Below are 23428 nucleotides of genomic sequence, written 5' to 3'. Positions count from 1 at the left end.
GAGATGTTAAGTTCACTTTAATTGTATCATATGCGCAGTACAAGTTAATGTAAACTACCATTGATCAGCCGAGGTGGATGTGACTGAAGTTACCATTGTTGATTGTCAAGTTAGATTAAATGTTCTTCAACCTGTTTTGTTTTTGTTTCTGCCCGTCAGCTGGAGTTCTCTCCTCAGACACTGTGCTGCTATGGAAAGCAGCTGTGCACTATTCCCAGAGATGCTGCTTACTTCAGCTACCAGAACAGGTATGGAGGGAGTGAAATGCCCGTGTGATGAAGGGTGGAGGGACGACTAGATGGATGGATCAGTAAAAGAGGAAGGGATTATAATGGAGATGACTTGGGAAATGAGACTACCAATAACAAAAGCGCACATTGAACTGAATTGTCGTGAGGCAGATTAGTCTTCATCTGATTAATTTTGTTCCCCCAAACGCTTCCCTTCACTTCATGTTCCCCGTTTTTATACCTTCATGTGGTGCCTAAAGCACTGGCATTTTAACAGTCGGTCCTATCTGCTCGTATTCTTTAAGTCATTCTTGGTGTCATTAAACGGATCTATAAATAACACCTCAGTGCACAATGCTGGAAATTTCTTTTAAAAGAACATTTCTTTTTTCTCTAGTGCCATTTGAGCCTTTGCATAAAGTTATTTGGGTGTTTTTCTTTGAGGAACAAGCGGCAATAATGGACAAAAATCCTAACTTTGTTTTTTTCCAACATGGTGGTCCGCTCCTTTCAGATTCCACACATCATTTATTTTTAATTCTTCCTGTCGGATTTCACACACCCATGAAAACCTAATGTGAAAGGACCGACTTTAAAATGAACTGCTTGTATGAATGAACAGCTGAACAGTTGTCTGTGCCTACTTGGTCAGTGTGTGTATTATGTCCTGTTACCACATCACGTTTAGCTCCTGTTGATTCTGCTCCTGTTCCGTTAGCTCTGATGGTGGTGGTTGTTGCTCATCCTCTCGCGTCTGAACTGCTAAATCTGTGCTTTGCCTCGGCTCTCTGCTGTATGTTGTCTTGGACGTTCGTCTCGTCTTGTCCCTGGCTGTAATACCAACATTGGCTTGCTCTTTTTTTCCTTTAACAACCATGCGCTTCCAAAACCCATCCCCCATCCCCCCCCTCAAAATCATGACTGGCTGTTGCGATGACGACTTCCTGCTGTCCTGCGCTCCCACTTCCTGCTTGCCCATGTCCTGTACCGATTGGTGACTGCCCTCCCGTGCCGCTGTCTGTGATTGACTGTGCTGCGGGGAATGGTGTAGTTCACCAAAATTTGGGCTTGTTGCTGACAGGTACCACTTCTGCGAAAAGTGTTTCAACGAGATCCAGGGTGAGACGGTTTCCTTGGGCGACGACCCCACCCAGCAGCAGACGTGAGTATTAGTCTATTCAATAAGCAAGGCAACTCCAGCTAAAAGTCATTGTATCTATTTGAAAAGTGATCATCTTCTAGCCACATTCCTGACAGTATTAGCTACTTGTTTTCATTTTATTTTATTAGACAGTTAAACTTTTCCAGCAGGTACAGATGACGTAGCCTGTACACAACAGTTCTCTTGTTATTGCTGTATTTTAGGAAAGCTTCTATTGTAGGTTGTCAAATGATCGTATTAATATTCTATGATGTAATCACCCTACCAATGACATTGATCTCTTGCTGTTGTGCTTATAGATGTGATTTACTGTGTAGTTAATCGCTGCTGCACTGCCCCGTTGAATACAGGTGTGTGTCTCCCTTTGTGCGAGCCGGGAGAGCAAACAGTTTTCTGACTGACACCAACAAATACGGATTGCCGATGAATATTTCGTTAGATAAATACACGTTGTGAGTTTTGGAAATTATTACATCTAACTTTTTTTGAATGAATTTAAAGACTTATCGCTCTAGAGCTATTGGAAATGTTTAAATCAGGAGTTGGAAACAATCCTACGGACCCACAACTTGAATCCAATTCTAGAAATAGTGTAATATTAATGCTGAGTGTCCATATAGTGTTATTTCATTTTGGCAGTGCGACAGTCCACAGTGACGACACCAGTGCCTCTCTGTTGTTCTGCATATTGTAATACTCCCTCTTAATTCATTTCAGATCGATAAACAAGGAACAGTTTGAGAAGAAGAAGAATGACTCGCTGGACCCTGAATTGTAAGTTAACTGTCTGCTATTTGTCAAATATTAGCATTTGGGAAATAAGATGAAAGCTAATTATTTTCAAGGACTCATGTATGTAATGTGTATCTTCATCTCTGTCTCTCCTTTCAGGCTTGTTGAATGTATGGACTGTGGGCGCAGGATGCATCAGATCTGTGTCTTGCACCATGAAACAATCTGGCCATCGGGGTGAGTATCAATTTATAATTCCAGGTTTTCTGAAGGTTCGTGTGTAAGTCCTGATGTCATACGCAAAAAAGAAATTTGTTGTAATTAAAATTACCTTTTTTTTTTTTTCTTCATAGATTTGTATGTGATGGCTGCTTAAAGAAGACGAATAAGACCAGGAAAGAGAACAAGTATTCTGCCAAAAGTAAGTTGCAATGCATCTTGGGATTCTATTCCATTTTATCCTGGTTTTTTTTAATGCGTGGATACCCCTTTCATACAGGAAACTGATACTGAACTTGTGTTAATCCCTCATTTGACCTAATCAATCAATCAATCAATCAATCAATCAATAATAACTGCCTGTCGCACATTTATCCCATGTTGTCACCATTACAGACTCAATGTAACAAGTAAACCTATATTCATATCTGGATTCAACAGAATACCAAATCAGGTTTCTCATAGTTTATTCTTCTCCCTGCTGTTTTTAGCAGCTAAACTAAACAAAAAATGCTCTGCTCTCCCCGATTCAGGGTTGCCCCAGACAAAGTTGGGCAGTTACCTGGAGATACGGGTGAATGACTTCCTGAAACGTCAGACCCACACGGGCGCTGGAGAAGTCTTCATTCGCGTCGTCCACGTCTCTGACAAAGTGGTGGAGGTCAAACCAGGCATGAAGTCCAGGTACAAGACATCCCAGTCTAGTGTGCTGCTTATAACCACATTTGTGTTTCAAATACATGAACAGATTTAGCAAAAGTTCAAGCCTGTGTCACCATTTATCATGAAACACGATTGGTTTTTTTTTTTAACAGAATTTTATGTCATTTTTCGAAGAAATGTTTTAGTATTCAGAATCAAATCAAATATTTGCTTGACTTGAAATTGAGATCGCGGTACAGGGTAGCTGGCTAATATTTGATCAATGCAGGTATGTCTTCTGTTGTTCTATTTTACAGTCGGTAACTTTAGATGTTTTATGTTTCCGTCTCCAGATTTGTGGACAGCGGAGAGATGTCGGAGTCCTTTCCATACAGAACGAAAGCCCTTTTTGCATTCGAGGACATTGACGGAGCAGACGTCTGCTTCTTTGGTATGCACGTCCAAGAGTACGGATCTGACTGCCCTCAGCCCAACCAGAGGTAAGGACGTCACTATGTTAGAAACATTAGAAGTGCTGTCTGTTTTTCTTCTTGTGTATGGAATGATTTTTGAAAAGATCTGTTATAATTTACATTTCTCTGTTGCGATATATGAATATTTCCTCTTTCACCCACTCAGGCGAGTATACATCTCCTACCTGGACAGTGTACACTTCTTCCGGCCTCGCGGTTTAAGAACGGCAGTCTACCATGAAGTCCTCATTGGCTACTTGGAATATGTCAGGAAGTTGGGGTGAGTGCTGCTGCTCACAGATCATTTATTTTGGTCATAAGTATGTGAATGAAAATTGATATCTGCCATGTCCTATCACAAAGCTTACTTTTAAGTCTGTAAATTAATTTAGCTTATTGTGTACGGCCTCTCGTATGTCCTCCTCAGCTACACCACTGGGCACATCTGGGCCTGCCCACCAAGCGAAGGGGACGACTACATCTTCCACTGTCACCCTGCAGATCAGAAGATCCCAAAGCCCAAACGCCTCCAAGAGTGGTACAAGAAGATGCTAGACAAGGCTGTGGCAGAGCGGATAGTGCACGATTTCAAGGTAGCGAGGCAGTATTCATCTTTATTCCTGTATGTGTTGGAGGAATGGTACTTTTTGAGATTGTTAACGGTAGAGCTTATAGGAATGACTAGTTTGGATACTATCGTTGTAAAACACTAACTTTATTTTCCAATTTACTCCAATAGGATGTCTTCAAGCAGGCGACAGATGATCGATTGACCAGTGCCAAGGACCTACCTTACTTTGAGGGAGACTTTTGGCCCAATGTGTTGGAGGAGAGCATCAAAGAGCTGGAGCAAGAGGAGGAGGAGAGGAAAAGAGAGGAGAACAGCACGTCCAATGAGAGTATTGATGTAAGAATGCTACGATCTGTCAATGAGTTGATATATACTGTATATATTTAGCTGTGTGAGAGAGGGGCTGGGGGAAAAAGGTTTCAGCAGTATGTAATCACCTGAGCTTGTTATCAGGTAAATATTGATATTCCTTTTCTTTGTTGTGCAGGACACAAAAGGTGACAGTAAAAATGCAAAGAAGAAGAACAACAAGAAGACGAGTAAGAACAAGAGCAGTCTGAGCCGAGCCAATAAGAAGAAGCCAGGGATGCCCAATGTCTCCAATGACCTTTCGCAGAAACTCTATGCCACTATGGAAAAACACAAAGAGGTAAGAATTTTTCCCTCATACTTATTTAAATGCGTGCATATTATCATTCTCAAGGAATTTACTGAAGGAGTGGAATGCGTGGACTGGAGAAAAGCTCAATTATTGATTGGATTTGCAAGATTTTACTGAATTCTCACACAAAGTGGAATTGGTTTTTAAAAGACCACATTTCCCATGTCCCCTCATCTGTTCGCCCCTCTCGTTTCCTGTTCTAGGTGTTCTTCGTGATCCGGCTGATCGCAGCACCCATGGCAAATGCATTGCCCCCTATTTCGGACCCGGATCCCCTGATGGCATGTGACCTCATGGACGGCCGTGACGCTTTCCTGACATTGGCCCGGGACAAGCACCTGGAGTTCAGCTCACTGAGGCGGTCCATGTGGAGCTCCATGTGCATGTTGGTGGAGTTGCATAACCAAAGCCAGGACCGCTTCGTCTACACTTGTAATGAGTGCAAGCACCACGTGGAGACTCGTTTCCACTGTACCGTCTGTGAGGTGAGTAGGGGGAGGGTAGTTCTGGTGGTAATGACAAAAATAAACATGTACTTTATTGGACTTATTATGTTGATATAGAATCTGTTATGTATCGTCTAATCAACTATTATTCATGCCATCCCCCACAGGATTACGACCTCTGCATCACGTGTTACAACACTAAGGGCCACGTGCACAAGATGGAGAAGTTAGGCCTTGGTTTGGATGATGAGAGCAGCAACCAGACTGCCGCAACCACCCAGAGCCCCGGAGACTCCCGTCGCCTCAGCATCCAGCGCTGCATCCAGTCCCTCGTCCACGCCTGCCAGTGTCGAAACGCAAACTGCTCTCTGCCGTCCTGCCAGAAGATGAAGCGCGTTGTTCAGCACACCAAAAGCTGCAAGAGGAAAACGAACGGTGGCTGTCCCATCTGCAAGCAGCTCATCGCCTTGTGTTGCTACCACGCTAAGCACTGTCAGGAGAACAAGTGCCCGGTTCCGTTCTGCCTGAACATCAAGCACAAGCTCCGCCAGCAGCAGCTGCAGCACAGACTCCAGCAAGCCCAGATGCTACGGAGGAGGATGGCCAGCATGCAGAGGGTGGGCCAGCCTGCTCCGGGAGGAGCTCCTGGGGGAAATGGCCTGCCTTCTCCGGGACCCAATACGGCTCCTGGTACCCCTACGTCTGTGGGCACGCAGCCGCCTACGCCACAAACGCCCACCCAGCTGAACATGCCTGCCCTTTCTCAGCAGCAAGGAGTTGGGATGGGTGGGATGGGAGGAATGGGATCACCAGGCCAGCAACAGCAGGTTCAGCAACAAGGTGGTGCCATGCCCCCTCAACACCATCTGCATCAGTTTCAGCAGGTGGGAGGAGCAGGTGGAGGGGGGATGATGAACTCTCCTCAGCAGCAGATGGTGCCTCAGCTCCAGCAGCAGCCTCCCAATGTCCAGCAGCAGCACCCTGGTAGTTTGCCTCCATACAACCCCAGACCGCCTGGGGCTTCCCCTCTCCATCAGTCGCTGGGCAAACCTGGCCTGGGTCCAGCCACCCCACCGCAGCAGCAACAACCCAACCAGGGCCAGGGGCCCATGCCTGGTCAAGGCCAGCAGCAAGGGCCCCCTCTGGCTGCTGTAGAGACGGCCCTAAAGATCCAGCGCCTGGCAGAGACCCAAAGACAGATGGCTCAGGTCCAGGCTCAAGCCCAGATACGTGGCTTGGGACAGGGGGGCATGATACCCCAACATCCCCACCACCAGAACACCCAGGCCCAGATGGGCATGCCCCACATTGGGGCCCAGGGCATGTCCCCCCAGGCTCAGGGAGTTGTTGGCAGGACTATGTTAGACCCACAGCAACAGGGAATGCTAGCGGGGATGCAGCAAGGCGGCCCTCAGTCGCAGTTGCCACCTCAAGTCCAGCAGCAGCTCCAGCAAGTCCAGCAGGGAGGTGGTGGACAACTTCAGCAAGCAAACCAGCAGTGGGGTGCTAGCGGTCCAGCCATGAACCCACAACAAAGACCAGGCATGATGGCTCACATGGCACCACAACAGCAGCCAGGAGTTGCTCAGCAGCAGCAGCAGCAGCAAATGAATCAGCAGCAGCCGCAACCAGGAAACCGTGGGATGATGCAAGTAATGGGTGTACCAGGAGGGGCAGCAGGGGCACCGAATTCATTAGCAGCTGCAGCTGCGTCAGGAAGTCTTCCCCAGGCAGCACTACAAGACCTCCTGAGAACGCTGCGCTCTCCAAGCTCACCCCTTCAACAGCAGCAAGTCCTCAACATCCTTCGTTCCAACCCGACCCTCATGGCTGCTTTTATCAGGCAGAGAGCAGCCAGGTATCAAGGTGGTCCGGGTAACCCTGGAGGAGGAGGAGGGCCTCCACAAGGGGGCCCTGGAGGTGTGAGGTTCCAAGGGGCTGCTGGAGCTGGAGTGCTGCCTGGTGTAGGAGGGCCTGGGGTTAACCAACTTGCTAACATGGATGGACAACAGCAGGTCAACGTGAGCCAGCCAGGGATGAACATTGCTCAAGGTGGAGCAGGGGGAGGGAATATGCCCACCATGGCTCAGCTTCAGCAGTTACAACAACAGCAGCAGCAGCAGCAGCAACAGCAGCAACAACAACAGCGCCCAATGTTGCCTGGCAATCTACAACAACAGCAAATGGCTGCATTACAGCAGCAGCAGCAGCAACAACAACAACAACAACAACAGCAACAGCAGGGAGCAATGCAAACAGGGCAACAAGGCAGCATTACCAATATGACTCCGCAGTTCAGAGAGCTGTTGATGAGAAGACACCTGCAGCAGCAGCAGCAGCAACGACAGCAGCAGCAGCAGCAGCAGCAACAACAACAACAACAACAACAACAACAACAGATGGGAAACCACGGGCAGTTCCAGCAACCTCAAGGACTCCAACAGCAGCAAGGCCAGCAAGGTTTCATGCAGCCTGGCCAGGGACAGCCAGGGATGCCCCCCTCGTCCCAACCCCAGCCTGGGGGTGGAGGCGTGGGGGGTCCCCAGCAGCAGCAGGGAGGACCACAGGCTGGGCCGGGACAGCTAGTCCCGCAGCAAGGCTACTCCAACTCCATGTCACAAGTAGCTGCAGCGCTCCATCAAAGGCTCCAGCATCAGATGCAGATGCAGCAGCAGCAGCAGCAGCAGCAGCAGCAACAAAATTCAATGGGTGGGCTTCAAGGACAAGACGGAGGGCCCGGTGGAGGCACGGGAATACCAGGAGGGCCTCCGCTCCAGCCTGGACAAGGCGGACCAGGGCAGGGGCAGCAACAGCAAGGTGGTGGAGGGGGTGGCGGGCCCCCACCGCCACAGACGCCCCAAAGCATGCTTCACCAGAACATCCACCAGAGGCTCCTGCAGCAGCAGCAGCAGCATCTTGGTGGGGGCTCTCCAGCCCAGCACAGCAGTCCCATGAGTCCCCAGCAGCAGATGGCGCAGTCCCCCCACCCCCACCACCAAGGACAAGGAGGACTAGGTCCAGCAGGGTCGCTCAGCAGTCAGGTCAGGTCGCCGCAGCCTTCGCCAAGGCCGCAGTCGCAGCCTCCGCACTCCAGCCCGTCCCCACGCATGCAGCCCTCCTCCCAACCTCAGCCCTCACCTCACCGCATCTCCCCGCAAACCGGCTCGCCCCACCCGGGCCATCTAGGCCAACATCACCCCAGTATGGCGCCACCCCAGCCCCCACAACCCCAACAGCAAGCATTGTCTCAGCAGCAGCCGGGTAGTTCGGTAGATCCCGGTCAGTTCAGCTCGGACCAGAACTCCATTATGTCTCAGCTGAGTGGGATGACGGGGATGCATGGCGGGCCGGGAGGTCAGTCGGACATGTTGGGTGGGAATAACAACAACAGCAGCAGCAGCAGCAGCAACAACCAGGAGCTTGGAACGAACCCTAACCACAACAGTTTAGACCATATGTAGCCTTGACTCCATACTGTCTCTCTGTCTTGATGCTCTGATCAGTTGCCCCCAAATGACAAACTGCCATGAAAGGAGAGCGAGGCGGGACTACTGCTTTTGGGGTTTTAGAAGTTTTTATTTTTTATTTAAATATTTTTGTGATGTATAAATAAGAACTGAAGCTTCCTTCCTATGGGAGATGCAACATAAATCTTAGAAGTCAATAAATGAATAAATTAAAACAATGGTAAGTTATTGCTGTTAATATATATCTATATATTTTTGCCAATTGTGTACAAAAAGGTGGAAGGGCAGTGTTTCAGGTTGAAGATATTTCTTCCTTAGTCTATGACACAATATTTTTGGGGACTGAGAATTTTGCCTTTTTATGAATATTTTTAAGATTTTAAATGTGGCTAAAAATTAAAGTTGACACGATGTACCTTTTTTATTGTTTTGTTTTCCTCCTCAAATACCCAGTCATAATTGTATCTATATTGCAGAGAGTAAGTATATTTTATTTCTGAATTTATTGTTTTTTTTTCTTCCCTTAATGGATCGTCATACAAGCATCAACATATCTTCTGTTGCAGGAATCCATTTTCACATCGATGTACATTTTACAGCGACTGCAACAATTCATATATATAGAATTTATTTTATATGATGGGTGGGTGGGTGCGTTAAATGCAGTTTGATTTTGACAGGTTTCCTAGTTAGTTTTCTTCTTGTTTGTTTGTTTTTCACCAGGTTTCTAGGTTTGAATTAAACCTCAGTGTTTTTGAGGGAGTGGGACACTGACTGTGGGTTTGGTTCTATGTTTTCTGCAACAACAAAAAAAATGGCCAGATCCGCAGAACAAATCCTTGCACCCATGGGCCACCTCTCCACCCTCCATGTCCTATGAATGTGCACCACACCTTCCTTATCCTGACTCTCCCCCCCCCACCCCCGATGAACTGTTGATGTCCACTCTTCTCGCTGTCAAGAGGAATATTGTGCCACTGTTGCCGATATTCAGAGGTTGCGCGTGTACATAATATTACAGCCTTGTTTATGAACTGTGACGTGGAGAAGAGGTCGATAAAGTTGTCTGTGTTTTGGGCTGCAGAGGTTTCAGAAAGATCCAGCCTGTATCCCACCCCAATGGTTTCTCTTTCAGTACTTTTGTTCCTCATCCTCATGACTGTCCCGCAACCACAGGATTTAACTCAATGTTAGTACTGTACAAAGTAAGAGATGGTGGACTTAGATACTGTTTTTGTAATGAAAGTTAAACATGTAAAAAAACAAACGACTGTACATACTTTAAGTACCTTACGAGCAGATCAATTATTTTCTGCTGCTTGTTTCCCCCTCTTGTTTGATTGGATATTTGCTGTATCTGTTAAAAAAAAAAAAAAAAAAAAGACAAAAAAACAACTACAAAAGTACTCCTGAGCTACTGTACAGTATTGAGATTCTTTTCTAAAAGGTACAGTGTAGGGTGTGGTAGGTCACAAGCACCAATGCGCCTTTTCTGTGTATTTTTGACAAGGTTTTCGGGAGGGAGGGGTTATCGCAACAAGTCACACACCTGAACAATCTGAAAAGTTAAGACGTGAACCTGCACGATGTTGGGAGACGAGACCAGGTTGATTTAGAGGTGTGATCTGAAAGAGTTTAAATTTGGTCATTTAGCTTTTTATGGAGAGGACACAATATTCACATGCTCACTATTTTTCTCAAAAGGTTGGGCTTGCTGGGTATGGGGGAGGGGACGCATCAGAACCAGGTGGCAATATATCTCGAGACTTATTTTATAAGAAAAAAACAAGGAAAAACTGTCTTTTATATATAGATATATTATTTAATTTTATTTTTTGGAAATAAAACTTGAAGCTACAGGAATTATTAGATAAAAACATGTTTTTGTTTTGTATTAAAGATGTTATGGTGATGCAAAAAGACACTGCAGACAGTCGTTCAGTTTGCCCTGGGGGAGGCCGGGGAGTATATTATACCATCCTTTTTCAGAAGTGTTTCATGTACATGAATATAGTTGTAAACATACTGAATCACTGTACAAACTGATGGCAACTGAACAAATAGTTTTGTTTTTAATCATTTCTTCTCCCAAAAAGAGACTGGAAATAAGACTATTTAAATATTTGTTTAGTATTCAAATGGAATCTTTGACCACTTTTTCGTTCCTCTTGTTAACAATTTTTGGTGCTTGCTGAGAGAAAGCAAAAATAACTATTGCTCCATTTTCATTAGTTTCTTTTTTTTGTTTTTTTTTCTTAAGTTATTTTGGTGGTCTGATTGTTTTTTTGCCAATAAATTAATTGTACAATAAAGTATGTTTGTACCATTGGAAAAATACTCAATTGTTGCTTTGTTTTTCACTTTTTCGTACGATATTTTCTGCAGACGAATAAATGAATATATAACACACATCTGAGCACCGCTTGATGGAAATTCATGGTATTTGTAATTTAAGTTTTACATTTTCTTATTATGCAATTAGTTTGAATTACAACTGTGTTTACCTCACCCTTCCACTAATATCTCCAAATATATTATAACTCATTTTTGACACACACGACTGCATTAGTGACTAGAAACAAGGATCTTTGGAATGTCAATAAGTAACCGAACAAGTGATTACAATAATATTAAACATGAGCAACATTTATTTGAGTTATTCCCATAGAAATATTCTATACACACAGTGACACTTGTTGGACTGGAGCAGCTGATGTGCAGGTTAATGTCTCAGTAAAGTGCGAGGTCCTTCGCTCGGTGAAGCGGCACAAGCGACCATATTAGGCGCCATCCGATATCCCGGTGCTTGTTCTGTCGGCTCGATGGGTATCACAAACCGTATAAAAAAAACTATTCTGCTCAGTCATCTGCGTGACAAATACACAGGTACCGTTAAAGAATAAATATACATTCAGGTCAATGTAGAAAAATAACGACATGTACTGTCCCCTCCATCTTCTTCCCCTGTAAAGTCTGCTCATATTTCAAGTCTTAATAGCATCAGTGCAGAGCATTCAGGCATAACAGAGACCAAACAAGCTGGGGGAGTAACTGTGAATGTGTGTGTGTAAAGGGAAGAGAGGGAGAGAGAGGGAGACATTAGCCCTAAAAGCTCCACAGACAAAACAACAAAATTATGCAACATCAGGCACTTCCGTTCCCTGCAGCTTCATTGTCACACGGAGACAGTTTGGAGATCACGAGACGCTGACCCGTCGTCCTCAGCGCGGAGTAAACAACTTTGCGGACCAATGGGACGCCACTAGTTCAGGAGATTCAACGGACATGACACATCACATCAGCTCCTGTGTCCACTGGGCAGGAAGCCAGCAGGGTTAGACCGATGCTCCGGGTTCAGAGCTGGGCTTTTATGTATTAAAAATCTTTTGATATTGGTCTTTTCAGAGTTTATCGAAGGCCACAGTTACATGAGATAAGTCTGTAAAGATGAAAATGTTTCCCTTTCAATAGATGTAATTTGTATGATTTATTTAAATGGTAATCTGGTCTTTACGCACATTAGTCAGTTTCCCGTGTTTTAGACCATTAACTACAATTTGCATATGCTTCGTGAATTTCATACTTTCCAGGCCGCAACAGGTTTGTTTATTTCAGATGGAGTTCTCAGTTGTCATGAAAAAGTAGATTTTAAAATGTCTGATATCTCATTTTTATACTAATAATATCTAAATCTATTGGTATGTCTGTCATCATAATCTATTAATCTATTATCCTTTTACTTGATTCTCATGCCACAATAACTTGAGACATGTAACATCGCCCAGTGAACATTCACTTGCTCCGTCTCTTTCAGCCCACCTTACATAATCAAATGATAATTCAGTGCTATGAGGGGACTGTTTGGCAGTCCTTGTCGGTGCATTCAAGTGTCTCTGGGAATTTCACGTCCCATGCTTAGAGCAGTGGTTCTTGACTATTGTCTATTTGTCAGCCCTTAATGGATACATTCACATGTAACATAATCTCTTTTCAGATCTCAGGATCTCTTAATTGCCAGTATGAACATTGAATGATTACGTTGACACATCGTTAGCTGTGATATGTTGCCAACGAGTTATCGGGAAGGTAGGAAATCAATGATATTGATGTATTGATATCTTTTATCAGACAGGGTGTGATTTACCGCATCGGTCAAACTCTACAAACAGGCTCCTGATGGACACACAGACCCTCATGATGTACAGCAAATACAGTGCAATTCCATAGTACATTATCTTATCAAGTCACATCTAGTTTCTTGATTGTGGTGCGAGTCATTACTTGTATATTGTACGTTGTGAGATGCTGAGTCTATAGGTAAACGGAGAAAACTACAGGCCGTCTCTGCATTGATATATCTGCACTGGAGGAGAAAGGCATGCAGGCGGATCAAATCATCTCCCAAAAAGGATTTTTTTTTTGAAACACATACAAGACTAAGCTACGTGTCGTACGGTAGTAACAGTCTTATGTGTTCACAGGTACAGCACTGCTCGTTAGTATGGGTACAATACGCACTGAATGGTTAGCTTAGTGTGGAAGAGAGACGGACACGGCGGCCATGTTTACATGCACAGAGACCTCTTCCTCCTCTTCTTCACAATTCCTCACTTCACGTAATTTGTGCCCATCGCACAAACTGAGAGCGTGAGAGGAGATAATAACATGAACATGTTCATGCATGAGGCTTATCCTGTTAACCGTTCTTAAAGGTTAAAGGTTGTGGACCACTAGTAACGCTCTGGAGCAATGTTTTGATTTTCATGTTTCAAACATGGATGTGTGCAATGCAGGGCACCATTCATAAACATAAAATAAAAAAAGGGCTTTACAAATGTTTTTTTGAGGAAGGAAATGCGTTAGACACATGTTTGTGAGACCTCAAGAAACATAACTGATTGTTAAGAAGCAAACTCTCCGGGGTACCTTTAAGGTGGAAGAGTTAAGACCCATGACATATGAAAAGATCATATACCGGTCACATTTGCACATTTAAACCAATATTAACAAATCACTTAACTCAGCTACTTTGTCACATTTTCAACAGTTGCACAGTGGAAGATTTTAGCGGCCTTCAGCTAACCCGAGTACTGCTAACTGTAAGTGATTCTCAGCCAAAGTGTACAGCCTAACCTACATCGGGCAGTCATATATGAGCCACAGCTCCACGTACGTCCAGGTGACTGTGCATGTAAACGTACCACCGGCCAGGCTGGAAGTAGCAGGAACAAGGGGAAGAATAGGCCGAGAGGGAATAAAGACACCAACCCTGTCCACATCAACCGGTGCCTCCCCTCTCCCTGTGCCCTCCCCCCACCCAACCCATTCAAACGTCACACATCAGACCTACTGGCCCCAGTCTCTGAAGAAGCCCTTGGGCACCCTCGACTCTCGGAAGGTCACCGTGAGGGAGTTGAGGGTGACGTCTGTGACCGTCACCTCCCCCGGGCCGAGGACGGGCCTCCAGACGTCGTCCGGCTTCTCCGACGCGGTGACCTCGCCCGGTCCAACGGCGGAGCTCCACCCGTCTGTCCTCTCCTGTCCTGGGTGAGACAGGAACACAGAGAGAGGAAGACGGAGGGCAGATAGAGAAGGTAGAGTGATCGCATCGAGCCTATCTCTCGTGTGTGCTGTTATTGAGTCAACCTGCCTGGATCCTCTCTGCTCTGAAAGACGTTATGTACTGACAGAGGGCAGACGTTTGGCTGCAGGAACAGACGTCTCTGAGGAGTGTCACATTCTCCACTCCACGTCCTCATTGTGGGACGATTTAGTGACGTCTCACCTTTGAAATCATTCAAATGTATTTTACTACTGTCTTGTAACACAATTAATTTATTCAAAGATTTACATCTGGTGTCAAACTTTCAAGCAAATGGATGTTACATTATGGGACAGACTGCAGATCCTATCGGCTTTACATCGACATGCACAACAGAGACTTCAAATACACAATCTTTAGTGAGTCTACGGTTTCTCTTTAATCAGCTCAGGATGGAGGAAGTTCCGTGTTTTTGGTTGCGTGCCTGGTGGAAGAAAAGCCTGTGCGCGGCCGTGCCTACAAGCAGTAAAGTGGGTCGTGACGGTGATTAGAGTCCACTGGCTGACCGACTGACACACTTACCATTTAAAGGGCCTCCGCTCTTCTCTATCGTCTCCTTTAGAGCCTCCTCTTTCTCCTCCTCCTCCTCCTCCTCCTCCTCCTCCTCCTCCTCCTCTCCATCCTCTCCACTTTCTACATTGTCCTCCTCCTCCTCCTCTTCTTCCTCCTCCTCCTCTCCCCGGCCTTCCCAGTCCTCCTGTGTGGGACTCGGAGGGTTCGAGTCCAGGCACGTGTACGGCGACCTCCTGGGTTCGCTCTCTCGACGGGCCAGTAGTGGGTCCGGCTCATCCTCATCCTCATCCTCGTCCTCGGGGAGCAGAGAGCGCGACAGGGAGAGACGCAGGCGGGGCGGAGGCTGCTCCGGAGTCTTGTGAGCGCTGCGGAGATCCATGGTGTAGACAGTATCCTGAGAGAGAGGAAGTGTAAACCGAATGATTTCAGTAACACTCTGCACTGGTTATCGAGGAGCATAACCACTGGACAGGGACCAACAAAGTAACGGGAAAGGCAAACCTAGTTAACAGTAATGTATTAAGTAACGTAGATTGGACAAAACTTTCACTCTTCAACTTGTTTGTGTTGAACTCCAAACTTTACCTGCAGAATGAGTCTTTTGGCTTTGGATCCTTTTCTCCGGTGGCCCAGAGCTCTCTCTCTCTGCTCTCTAAAAAAACAAGACCAGCACACACTGTTAAAAAGCAGCGGACGGCAAAGTGACACTTTTTTTTTTTTGCAGTCCCATAACAGTGCCCTATGGAGTTTTTGACCACTAGTAGCACCATGGAGCAGTGTTTCACTGACCCACAGGTGAGGTAACATGACAAAAACCACGACAATGCACCAGCACAGGCAGAGAAGAAGACTGCTAGTGGGTGAAACACTGACGTCAACAACGCAGGTTTATAAGTTCAAATGTTTGCGTCAAAACAATCGAACAGCCTCAAGCAGCGTCTTGTCGTCGGGCAGGTGTTACGTGTGGAGTGGAGCCTTACTTCTCTTCGTAGGCCTGCACCAGGCGCTGGTCCAGAATGTGCTCCTCGGGTTCCCATGTGCTGTACCTGCGACAGGTTACACAAAAATTGCGTGGTCCGTTAGTGCAGTATAGTTGAATAACGATTGGTTAGCACTTTGGTACCAACCTGAACATATTATGACATGTATTATGACACAGCTGTCCATACTGTTATATATTCCGCCCATCCTTCGGATTAAGGTTACATACTTACTTTGGAGGCCACCCTTTCCACTTCAACAGATACTCCACATTCCCCTGTGAAGACACAACGTTTGTGAGTGGTATCAGCCAAGAAGTTCATTTTACAAATGACATCACAGAATATATTGTAGCTGTGTTTCTTTTTAATCAGCTACTGGAGCTGCTTCAATCAACACGCCTACGAGACCACGTGTGATGTCTCAGACACCACAGATCAGAGGCCGATGAGGGTATTCAGGACGACAATGATTACTTGCTGAAGGTCACATTTTTCCTCCATCTTCCCATCAAGCTGATGTCTATATTCCATCATAGTCTTGCTGTTGATTGGAGGAAGTTCCCATGCCATCAGACAACATCCATACTTAACAGATAACGTGAAACGTCTCATGTGTTGTCCATGTACAAGCCAAGTGAACTCAGAGTTAGTCATCCGCGGTGACATCATCCGATAATAACTTCCGAGCTCTCAAAGGTGTCCTCAGCAGGTGAAGTCACCACTTTTCCCCGACTTCCTTTTACTCACCCAGTTCCCCCTTGTTACAGTAAAAAAGGGCTTAAAATGAAGTGCCCATATCCTCCATAAGCAATGTAGTTTGACCTGTAAAGCATGTAAATATCCTGCTGTTTTAGGGTAATTAATTAGTGGTCATATGGCACCTTTCACAGAAATATTAGGGTATAACCCAATACTCTATCTGACACTTTTACAGTTAGCAGCAACATGAGTAGACATGTTTGAGATGTGGATGGACCGATATAGTCCACTGTGTACTACAAGTGGTTGTAACACTGGCCTATGTATATTCTGTCTCTATAAACTCTCACTTCACACTCTCTATACTGAATATCAAACCATTTATAGAGACAAATGAAATAGAAGTTCAAATTAGCAGTATCCTTCTACTCTACTCACTAAGATTATATATACGTGTTTATTGAATACTTTATATATATATATAATATTTTCAACTTGGGCACCCTCCCTCAGCATCTCATAGTCATTGGAAAACTCGGGTATCACATGGAGCATACTTCAAAATTAGAGTATTTTGACCGTCCCAACAAATTCAAACAGTTAACGTGAGATTATTCATAGCAGCAAACTTCTAGTAAACTGAGGAGTTCCAGGGGCCCCTCGTGCGCTCTTGGGCAACGATCAATCCTAGCTGCGCGCCTGCATCTGTCAACACCAGATGGTAACGCACACTCGACCCCAATTAGCAGGCAAACAGGCCCAGAATGAAGGGTGTTTGGTTAATAACACCGTCATCATCTCTGCGTATTTATCCAAACACATGGCATTGTAACGCCGTGGTGCAATGACAACACTCTCAACGTTACATTGAAGGAACATCCCCCTTTTACGCAGCCTGCAATTAGATAACCAGATTAGTCGCGCAATTCTGTTCTTTTAATCTCTCAAGGTTTCATTAGCATACAACGTAGCATCCTTTCCTCCCTAATGAACTAAAATGTGTCTCCCACAAAATGCCGACAAAGGACTGATCCACGTTGGCAACATTTTAAAAGGTTACCTTCTTAACTCTTTTCTTGACGATGGACTCCACGGCAAACACTTGCTCTCCAATCGCAGACAGCTCCATCTCCGTGCGCGCAGCGGTCCTTCGGCTCGTACCGTTCAAAGTAAAACGTGTTTCTCCTACGCGAGCTAAGCAAACGTTCACGGTTGTGACAGCGGCCGCTCGTGTGTTTTCCCGACAGTTTTGAGGGCCCGTTTAACCGGAGCGGCTTCCTTCAGCTGCGTCTCTCCGCGCGTCCGGTGACTTTACAAAATCTGCGACACATCTGCACACCGCTTCGCTCGCGCGCGCCCGAATCCCGAAAGCGCGCTCCCCCCCCTTTTTCCAACGAGTCCGCGGCTCGCAACCAGCTGCCTAATAGGTCATAGAGTGTATGGATGGAAACTTAAAAAAATAATAATTCTACAATGTGAGCAAACTGTTACAAGTAAAAGTCTAGTAGTAGAAGAAAAAGTAGACCGTATCAAAGCAGAATGGCACCTGTGACTGATGTAGTCCTATCGTTACATACAGTGGGTACGGAAAGTATTCAGACCCCTTTGAATTTTTCCCTTTGTTTCATTGCAGCCATTTGCTAAAATCAAAAAAGTTCATTTTATTTCTCATTAATGTACACTCAGCACCCCATCTTGACAGAAAAAAACAGAAATGTAGAAATTTTTGCAAATTTATTAAAAAAGAAAAAGTGAAATATCACATGGTCATAAGTATTCAGACCCTTTGTTCAGTATTGAGTAGAAGCACCCTTTTGAGCTAGTACAGCCATGAGTCTTCTTGGGAATGATGCAACAAGTTTTTCACACCTGGATTTGGGGATCCTCTGCCATTCTTCCTTGCAGATCCTCTCCAGTTCCGTCAGGTTGGATGGTGAACGTTGGTGGACAGCCATTTTCAGGTCTCTCCAGAGACGCTCAATTGGGTTTAGGTCAGGGCTCTGGCTGGGCCAGTCAAGAATGCTCACAGAGCAAAAATGCAAAAATTTCTACATTTCTGTTTTTTTCTGTCAAGATGGGGTGCTGAGTGTACATTAATGAGAAATAAAATGAACTTTTTTGATTTTAGCAAATGGCTGCAATGAAACAGAGTGAAAAATTTAAAGGGGTCTGAATACTTTCCGTACCCACTGTATGACATTATTACATTGGTAACACTATGATAAATTAAAATGTAGCATTTCACTGTAGTAGTAGTAGAGGTGGAGCTTACTATTTGAGTCTATACAGTGTTTCCCAACCTAGAGGCCGGCCCCCTCCAACGGGTCACAAGATAAATACAAGGGGTCGGGGGAGATGATTTAAAGGGCATGAAATATGCCTCACAATTCAGAATTCACTTTTCAGAATGAAAACATTTTAAAAGTTTAGAAGACAAATCGATCTTTGGTGGAAATACGAACGATCATAAACGTATAAACATCTGACATGTGGCAAGGGGCCCCAAACAGACATGTTTATTACATTTTGTATTGGGGCTCACGAGCCAAATATGTTGAAAACCATTTTATTTTTTATGCTTTTCGTGTTTTATTTTCCTCTGAAATGTGTTATAAAATAAAAACACTGAAGTAAAAGTGCAAGAACCTCACAATTGTATCGGGGTACTTGAGTAAAAGTGCTGAATTTACTTTCCACTACTGACCAAAACAGGCTGGAAAAAAGATGACATTCGGCTTCATATGCTCAGGTGACCCTTTCAAAGCAATTAATACACCCACACTGTAGCTTATACATAAAGTGCCATGAAAAGCATTTTATTTCTATGCAAAAAAAACAACAAAAAACACAGTGACAATCAGGATTTCCTCAAGTAGGAGGGGCAGGATGGATTGTCATGGCAGAACCAGCACACATTGAATGTGATTGTGAGACACTCGTCATGATGCGATCGGGTCCAAAGAATCTCAGCAAAGTAGCGACAGATGTTTCGATGCAGGCTCACTTAGTTATAATATGACATTAAAAAAGGTCTACAGATTGGGCTGGAATCGAAGTGTGTCATTCCTAAATAAGACATGCACCATTGAAAAAAACATCTGTATAAAATCATAGTATTTCAAACACCTGTAAATAACGTAAAGCCCTTGGCTGCCAAAGTGAACAAATTCTACTCAATGAGCTTCAGCCGTTTCTCTTCTATATACGATAAATTGGTGCTTTGGATTAAATCTCTTGAAATGGCATCAAACTGCACAGCTCCCCTCTTCACCTTTCAGAGGAACAAATATCTTTTTTTTCTTTTATGTAAACAAGTTAAGGCCAATATCGTCTTGAAGAGACAATACCTACAGTATCAACAGTTCCTCTTAAGCTGATAGATTTGAAAGCTACAAAATCTCTCAACAGGCTCGTTTCAAAAACAATCAACCACAACACACCTCTTGGCTGGAGATGCGCTCACTAGCCAGCTCGGCGACTTTTCTTTACTTTTCTTTCCACGTTTTCTTCTCTACGGTATTCTCTACCCGAGGCACACTGCGCTCCGTTTCCCCTCCTTCTCAAACTGGACAACTTCCCTTCGATCGACCGACCTTCAAAACCTTCTCCTCAGACTGACAGCTCACACGTTACGGACCCCTCGCTGACCGTCTGTGACGCCCTCTCAGAGGAGGAGGCCTGTATCCGCTCAGCTCCTGTGCTACAGAGGGCTGCTGTGGTGGTGGCCCTTTGGACCAGGGTGAAGCCATTAAATATGAAATAAAAATGAATAAATATCATCATCCCCTGTGGTGCATCCTTATTTTGTCTACTGTGGGTGATGAGGACAAATTAAACAATCTTTCTTTACATTGATATGACAATATGCAACATTAACTCATTAACTAGTCAGATTATAATTGACAAGATAAACTGATCTGGAGTTTTGGACCTTATCATAGAGTCCTTAGTCTGCTGATGAGGACCGTGTGATGCGGTCGAAAGCTCCGGAACAATCTAGTAAGTACACTTTGAGTTGAGACGGTTTTGTCGACTGTTTTTTTTCCAAAGTCCAAAAATGAACTGAAGCTGAACTTGGTTAAATACCAAGTCACGGCCAATTCCTGTAATTTCTGTAATGTTTGATTTTGATGAATAATTTAGACAGCAGGTTTTCTTATCACCCTAATCTGATTGGTACATCATATAATGATACAGTATTATTCTACTCAGAGATGATAGACTTTGGTTTTGTATTATTTCCTCGAGGACAAGCGCTCTTCATTACCACCAAGTAATTATTTGAACAATAACAAAAAAAGCTGGATGAATGATGCCGTTACTTTTTCCTTGAAATGAAACGGAGGCAAGCATCCACCAGATGGAGTGCTCGGCCCGGGCGTTGCATTGCTTCGTTGCATATAAACCTGTTGCGTCTGCACAGCCCCGGTACAGTACAGGCTCACACTGTGCCACAACGTGTTTGGTAAGGGGATGGAATACAAAGTTGGCAACATGAGAAATCACTGATTTTGTTTGACCTGTGATATGAAGAGGGGGCCGAGGAGGAGGAGGAGGAGTGAGATGGAGTCATACCAGAGGCAAGAAAGGGCACGCTTTGGTGAAAGTGAAGGATGGGACGGGGGGGTTAACGGAGACATTCACGACGCGAAGGGAGGGACAGAAACACGAAGACGCGTCGGTGACCATCATGACTGTAGCAGGGAGGACCACTGAGGGAGGCGGCAGATAAACACAGCATTGAGCTCCCACGACTTTGGAAACTTGAACAGTAAAAAAAAAAAAAAAATCAAAAATCAAAACCGACATTGAAAAATAGTCAATATATATAAAAACAGAATAGCAGAAACAGAATAGTAACGTATTATAAGTCTTAACTGTGTTGATAGTAAAGGACTGTGATTCTCTGACTCTCCCTATAAAGTGTTTGCTTCCGTCATTGCTTTGCGTCCTCTCACATAAGAGTCCAGCAATGGCTGTGTAAACAAAACCCAAAAAAGGTAGGGGGGAGGGGGATATCTGCAACTGTGCATCCATGTGATTGGCTGTGCATCACTTTACTTCCTTCTCCTGTTCATTCTGTGACTGGCCCCCTGGGGCCCGGTTTGGCGCTGCGATCGGCTGGTTAAACCCTCAGCCGTCGGACCGCCATGTTTGGTGGGCCTCCACTTCCTCTGAGACCACCAATAGGAGTTCACAGTTCTTCCCTCGCAGCTGCTGGCGTAGAAACTTCCTGCGTTGTGGTGAAAACAGGACAGCCACAGTTATGATGATGGAAAGGCAAACACCACAATACACAGGGTCAAGATTCTAAAGGACAGACCTGCTTTAAAGCTGCATGTTCATTTTACGGCCACTAGGGGCAGCAAAAACAGCATGAACATACAATCCCTTTCCAAAGCTGGTATGGCAAGCGTGTTGTGATGAATGTAAGACCAGTATTTACTCTACTTTTAGCTCTGTTTTAGTCTCCATAGACTCCTGGGGGAAATATCTGGCTCATCAGCTGTTTAATGGTCCACTGTGTTCACAAGCTAGTCGCTAACTTTGTCTGTTTGTCAGGTAGGTACTGCAGCACACAGCGGGCTTTAGAGCGTCATGGCTAAAAAAAACTAAACAATGAGCTAAAAGATGCTGAAACACTCCAGAGTATTGATTAGTGCAGCTTTAAAGAAAGAGTTTGATATCAGGAACATAGTCATAGCAGGAACACGTCAACACACAGCGTCCCTCACCTGAGCTCGTCCGGGTTGCCGATGGTTTGAGGGCTACGCAGCTTGGAGTCCAAGTTGTAGTAGACTCCGCCCACCTCTCTGACTCCTATCCAGTGCTGGCGCTTGAGCGGCAGCCGGAGAGGCCCCCAGCGCAGGTTGGATGGCACGTTCAGAATGAAGCCCGTCACGTTGGACAGCTCGATGCTGCCTACATCCCTGGAGGGAAAAAAGGCAATATATTGTAGTAGTGAATGCAGTGCGTTGGCCATGCAATTGCAATTCTTTATCCCACACGACAGGTAGAAGCTTTCAATCCACTAAATGTTAAACAGACGGCCACAAATCTAAAGACGTAAAGGACTGACACACCTAGGCTTCAGACCGGCTTATCGAGAAAATATGTCACAATAATGTTCCCAGTATAATGAAATTATATTGGAATATGGTGTTTCATAATATGATGCAATAGATTTATTTTCCCTCCCTTAATCATCACGTAGGCCTACATTCTTGCTCTTTGTCAAAATGACTGTATATGTGTGGCGTAACAAGCAAACGTGAATGTTGTGAAAAGGATCCCGTGAATTCAGCAGCTTGACGTATTCGTATATATATATATATATATATATATATTAATATAAAATTACTGTTCATCACCTACAATTCCTAATTGAGGAATAAAAACAACAGAAAAGGAAGTTTTACCTTCTTTTATCCCACCAGACTGCCTCGAACCCTCGGGTCTGCAGGGCTGCCATGATAACGTTTACGTCATAGTTCCCGTTTCCCAGCATGCTCTTCTTGTGAGGTGTCACCAGAGTGCCGGGAGAAAGCCTGCAACAAGTCGACAAGACAGATTTCCCAGATTATCCACAACGTTTCACGTGCACCGGCTGAACAGTGACGCGGACTGGTGAGACGGCTTCTCCACCTCTGGTAGATCTCCTGCAGGGTGTCCCGACTGAAGGCCGTCCCGTCCTGGAAGACGTTGTTGAGCGCGTGCAGGGCGCACAGCTCCCTCCTCTGCTTCTCGTGATAAATGGCTGGAGGTGTCAGAGAGGGTTGAGGAGGCAGAGGAGGGGCGAGGGAGGAAGAGGAGGATGAGAGATCCTGCTGCTGCTGCTGCTGCTGAGAATCCGTGGGATCCCGGCACCTCCTCTCCTCCACTCCCACTCCCACTCCCACCACCACCTCCCCTCCTCCTCCTCCTCCTCCTTTCTGCTTGCTGACCTTCCAGCGCATGCAGCCCAGCTCTTGCAGGCCGCCTCGGCCCTTACCCTTCCACTCGCCGGCTGGATACGGAGTGCTTCCCAT

The 23428-nt window shown here is 45.2% G+C and overlaps 3 protein-coding genes across 10 annotated transcripts in view; 1 reads left to right on the top strand and 2 right to left on the bottom strand.

Moving 5' to 3' along the window:
* ep300a (EP300 lysine acetyltransferase a) overlaps window positions 1-11174 on the top strand; it is a 24490-nt gene extending 13316 nt beyond the window's left edge. For 2 of the 8 annotated variants that reach the window (XM_031843143.1, XM_031843141.1), the window contains exons 19-32: window positions 160-248; window positions 1282-1392; window positions 1743-1844; window positions 2110-2166; window positions 2284-2361; window positions 2478-2545; window positions 2877-3027; window positions 3339-3485; window positions 3625-3738; window positions 3886-4051; window positions 4198-4365; window positions 4517-4678; window positions 4894-5175; window positions 5304-11174. In XM_031843143.1, coding sequence (XP_031699003.1) covers window positions 160-248; window positions 1282-1392; window positions 1743-1844; window positions 2110-2166; window positions 2284-2361; window positions 2478-2545; window positions 2877-3027; window positions 3339-3485; window positions 3625-3738; window positions 3886-4051; window positions 4198-4365; window positions 4517-4678; window positions 4894-5175; window positions 5304-8597 — 4989 coding nt within the window. In that variant the 3' untranslated portion in view covers window positions 8598-11174. The remainder of the gene's footprint in view (window positions 1-159; window positions 249-1281; window positions 1393-1742; window positions 1845-2109; window positions 2167-2283; window positions 2362-2477; window positions 2546-2876; window positions 3028-3338; window positions 3486-3624; window positions 3739-3885; window positions 4052-4197; window positions 4366-4516; window positions 4679-4893; window positions 5176-5303) is intronic. The other 6 variants (XM_031843147.1, XM_031843145.1, XM_031843146.1 and 3 more) reach the window with 4 other exon arrangements.
* Window positions 11175-11222: 48 nt separating this feature from the next.
* On the bottom strand, window positions 11223-17728 carry cbx7b (chromobox homolog 7b). The gene is made up of 6 exons (XM_031843148.1): window positions 17461-17728; window positions 15933-15976; window positions 15699-15764; window positions 15304-15370; window positions 14728-15112; window positions 11223-14146 (listed from the first exon to the last, which is right to left on the bottom strand). The coding sequence occupies exons 1-6, from the start codon at window positions 17527-17529 to the stop codon at window positions 13950-13952; spliced, it is 828 nt and encodes a 275-aa protein (XP_031699008.1). The 5' UTR covers window positions 17530-17728; the 3' UTR covers window positions 11223-13949.
* Window positions 17729-19188: 1460 nt separating this feature from the next.
* On the bottom strand, window positions 19189-23428 carry josd1 (Josephin domain containing 1). The gene is made up of 4 exons (XM_031843617.1): window positions 23046-23428; window positions 22820-22948; window positions 22136-22330; window positions 19189-21633 (listed from the first exon to the last, which is right to left on the bottom strand). Exons 1-4 carry the CDS (start codon window positions 23426-23428, stop codon window positions 21534-21536), a joined length of 807 nt encoding a protein of 268 aa, XP_031699477.1. The 3' UTR covers window positions 19189-21533.

The sequence above is a fragment of the Anarrhichthys ocellatus genome, unplaced genomic scaffold (genome assembly GCF_004355925.1).
Source record: "Anarrhichthys ocellatus isolate YVR2014 unplaced genomic scaffold, GSC_Weel_1.0 scaffold4, whole genome shotgun sequence".
Classification (NCBI taxonomy): domain Eukaryota; kingdom Metazoa; phylum Chordata; class Actinopteri; order Perciformes; family Anarhichadidae; genus Anarrhichthys; species Anarrhichthys ocellatus.
This window is presented reverse-complemented; position numbering and strand designations above follow the sequence as displayed.

What these genes read in the sequence shown, in the direction of transcription:
- josd1 (XM_031843617.1), bottom strand. Translation starts at nt 23,428, where the DNA reads ATGGGAAGCACTCCGTATCCAGCCGGCGAGTGGAAGGGTAAGGGCCGA. An exon ending in CTGCAGGAGATCTACCAGAG is followed by an intron (nt 22,949 to 23,045) that starts GTGGAGAAGCCG and finishes GACTTGTTGCAG; the next exon opens with GCTTTCTCCCGGCACTCTGG. An exon ending in GGCAACCCGGACGAGCTCAG is followed by an intron (nt 21,634 to 22,135) that starts GTGAGGGACGCT and finishes ACCACAACGCAG; the next exon opens with GAAGTTTCTACGCCAGCAGC.
- cbx7b (XM_031843148.1), bottom strand. Translation starts at nt 17,529, where the DNA reads ATGGAGCTGTCTGCGATTGGAGAGCAAGTGTTTGCCGTGGAGTCCATC. An exon ending in TGGAAAGGGTGGCCTCCAAA is followed by an intron (nt 15,765 to 15,932) that starts GTAAGTATGTAA and finishes AACCTGTCGCAG; the next exon opens with GTACAGCACATGGGAACCCG. An exon ending in CCAAAAGACTCATTCTGCAG is followed by an intron (nt 15,113 to 15,303) that starts GTAAAGTTTGGA and finishes CCTCTCTCTCAG; the next exon opens with GATACTGTCTACACCATGGA.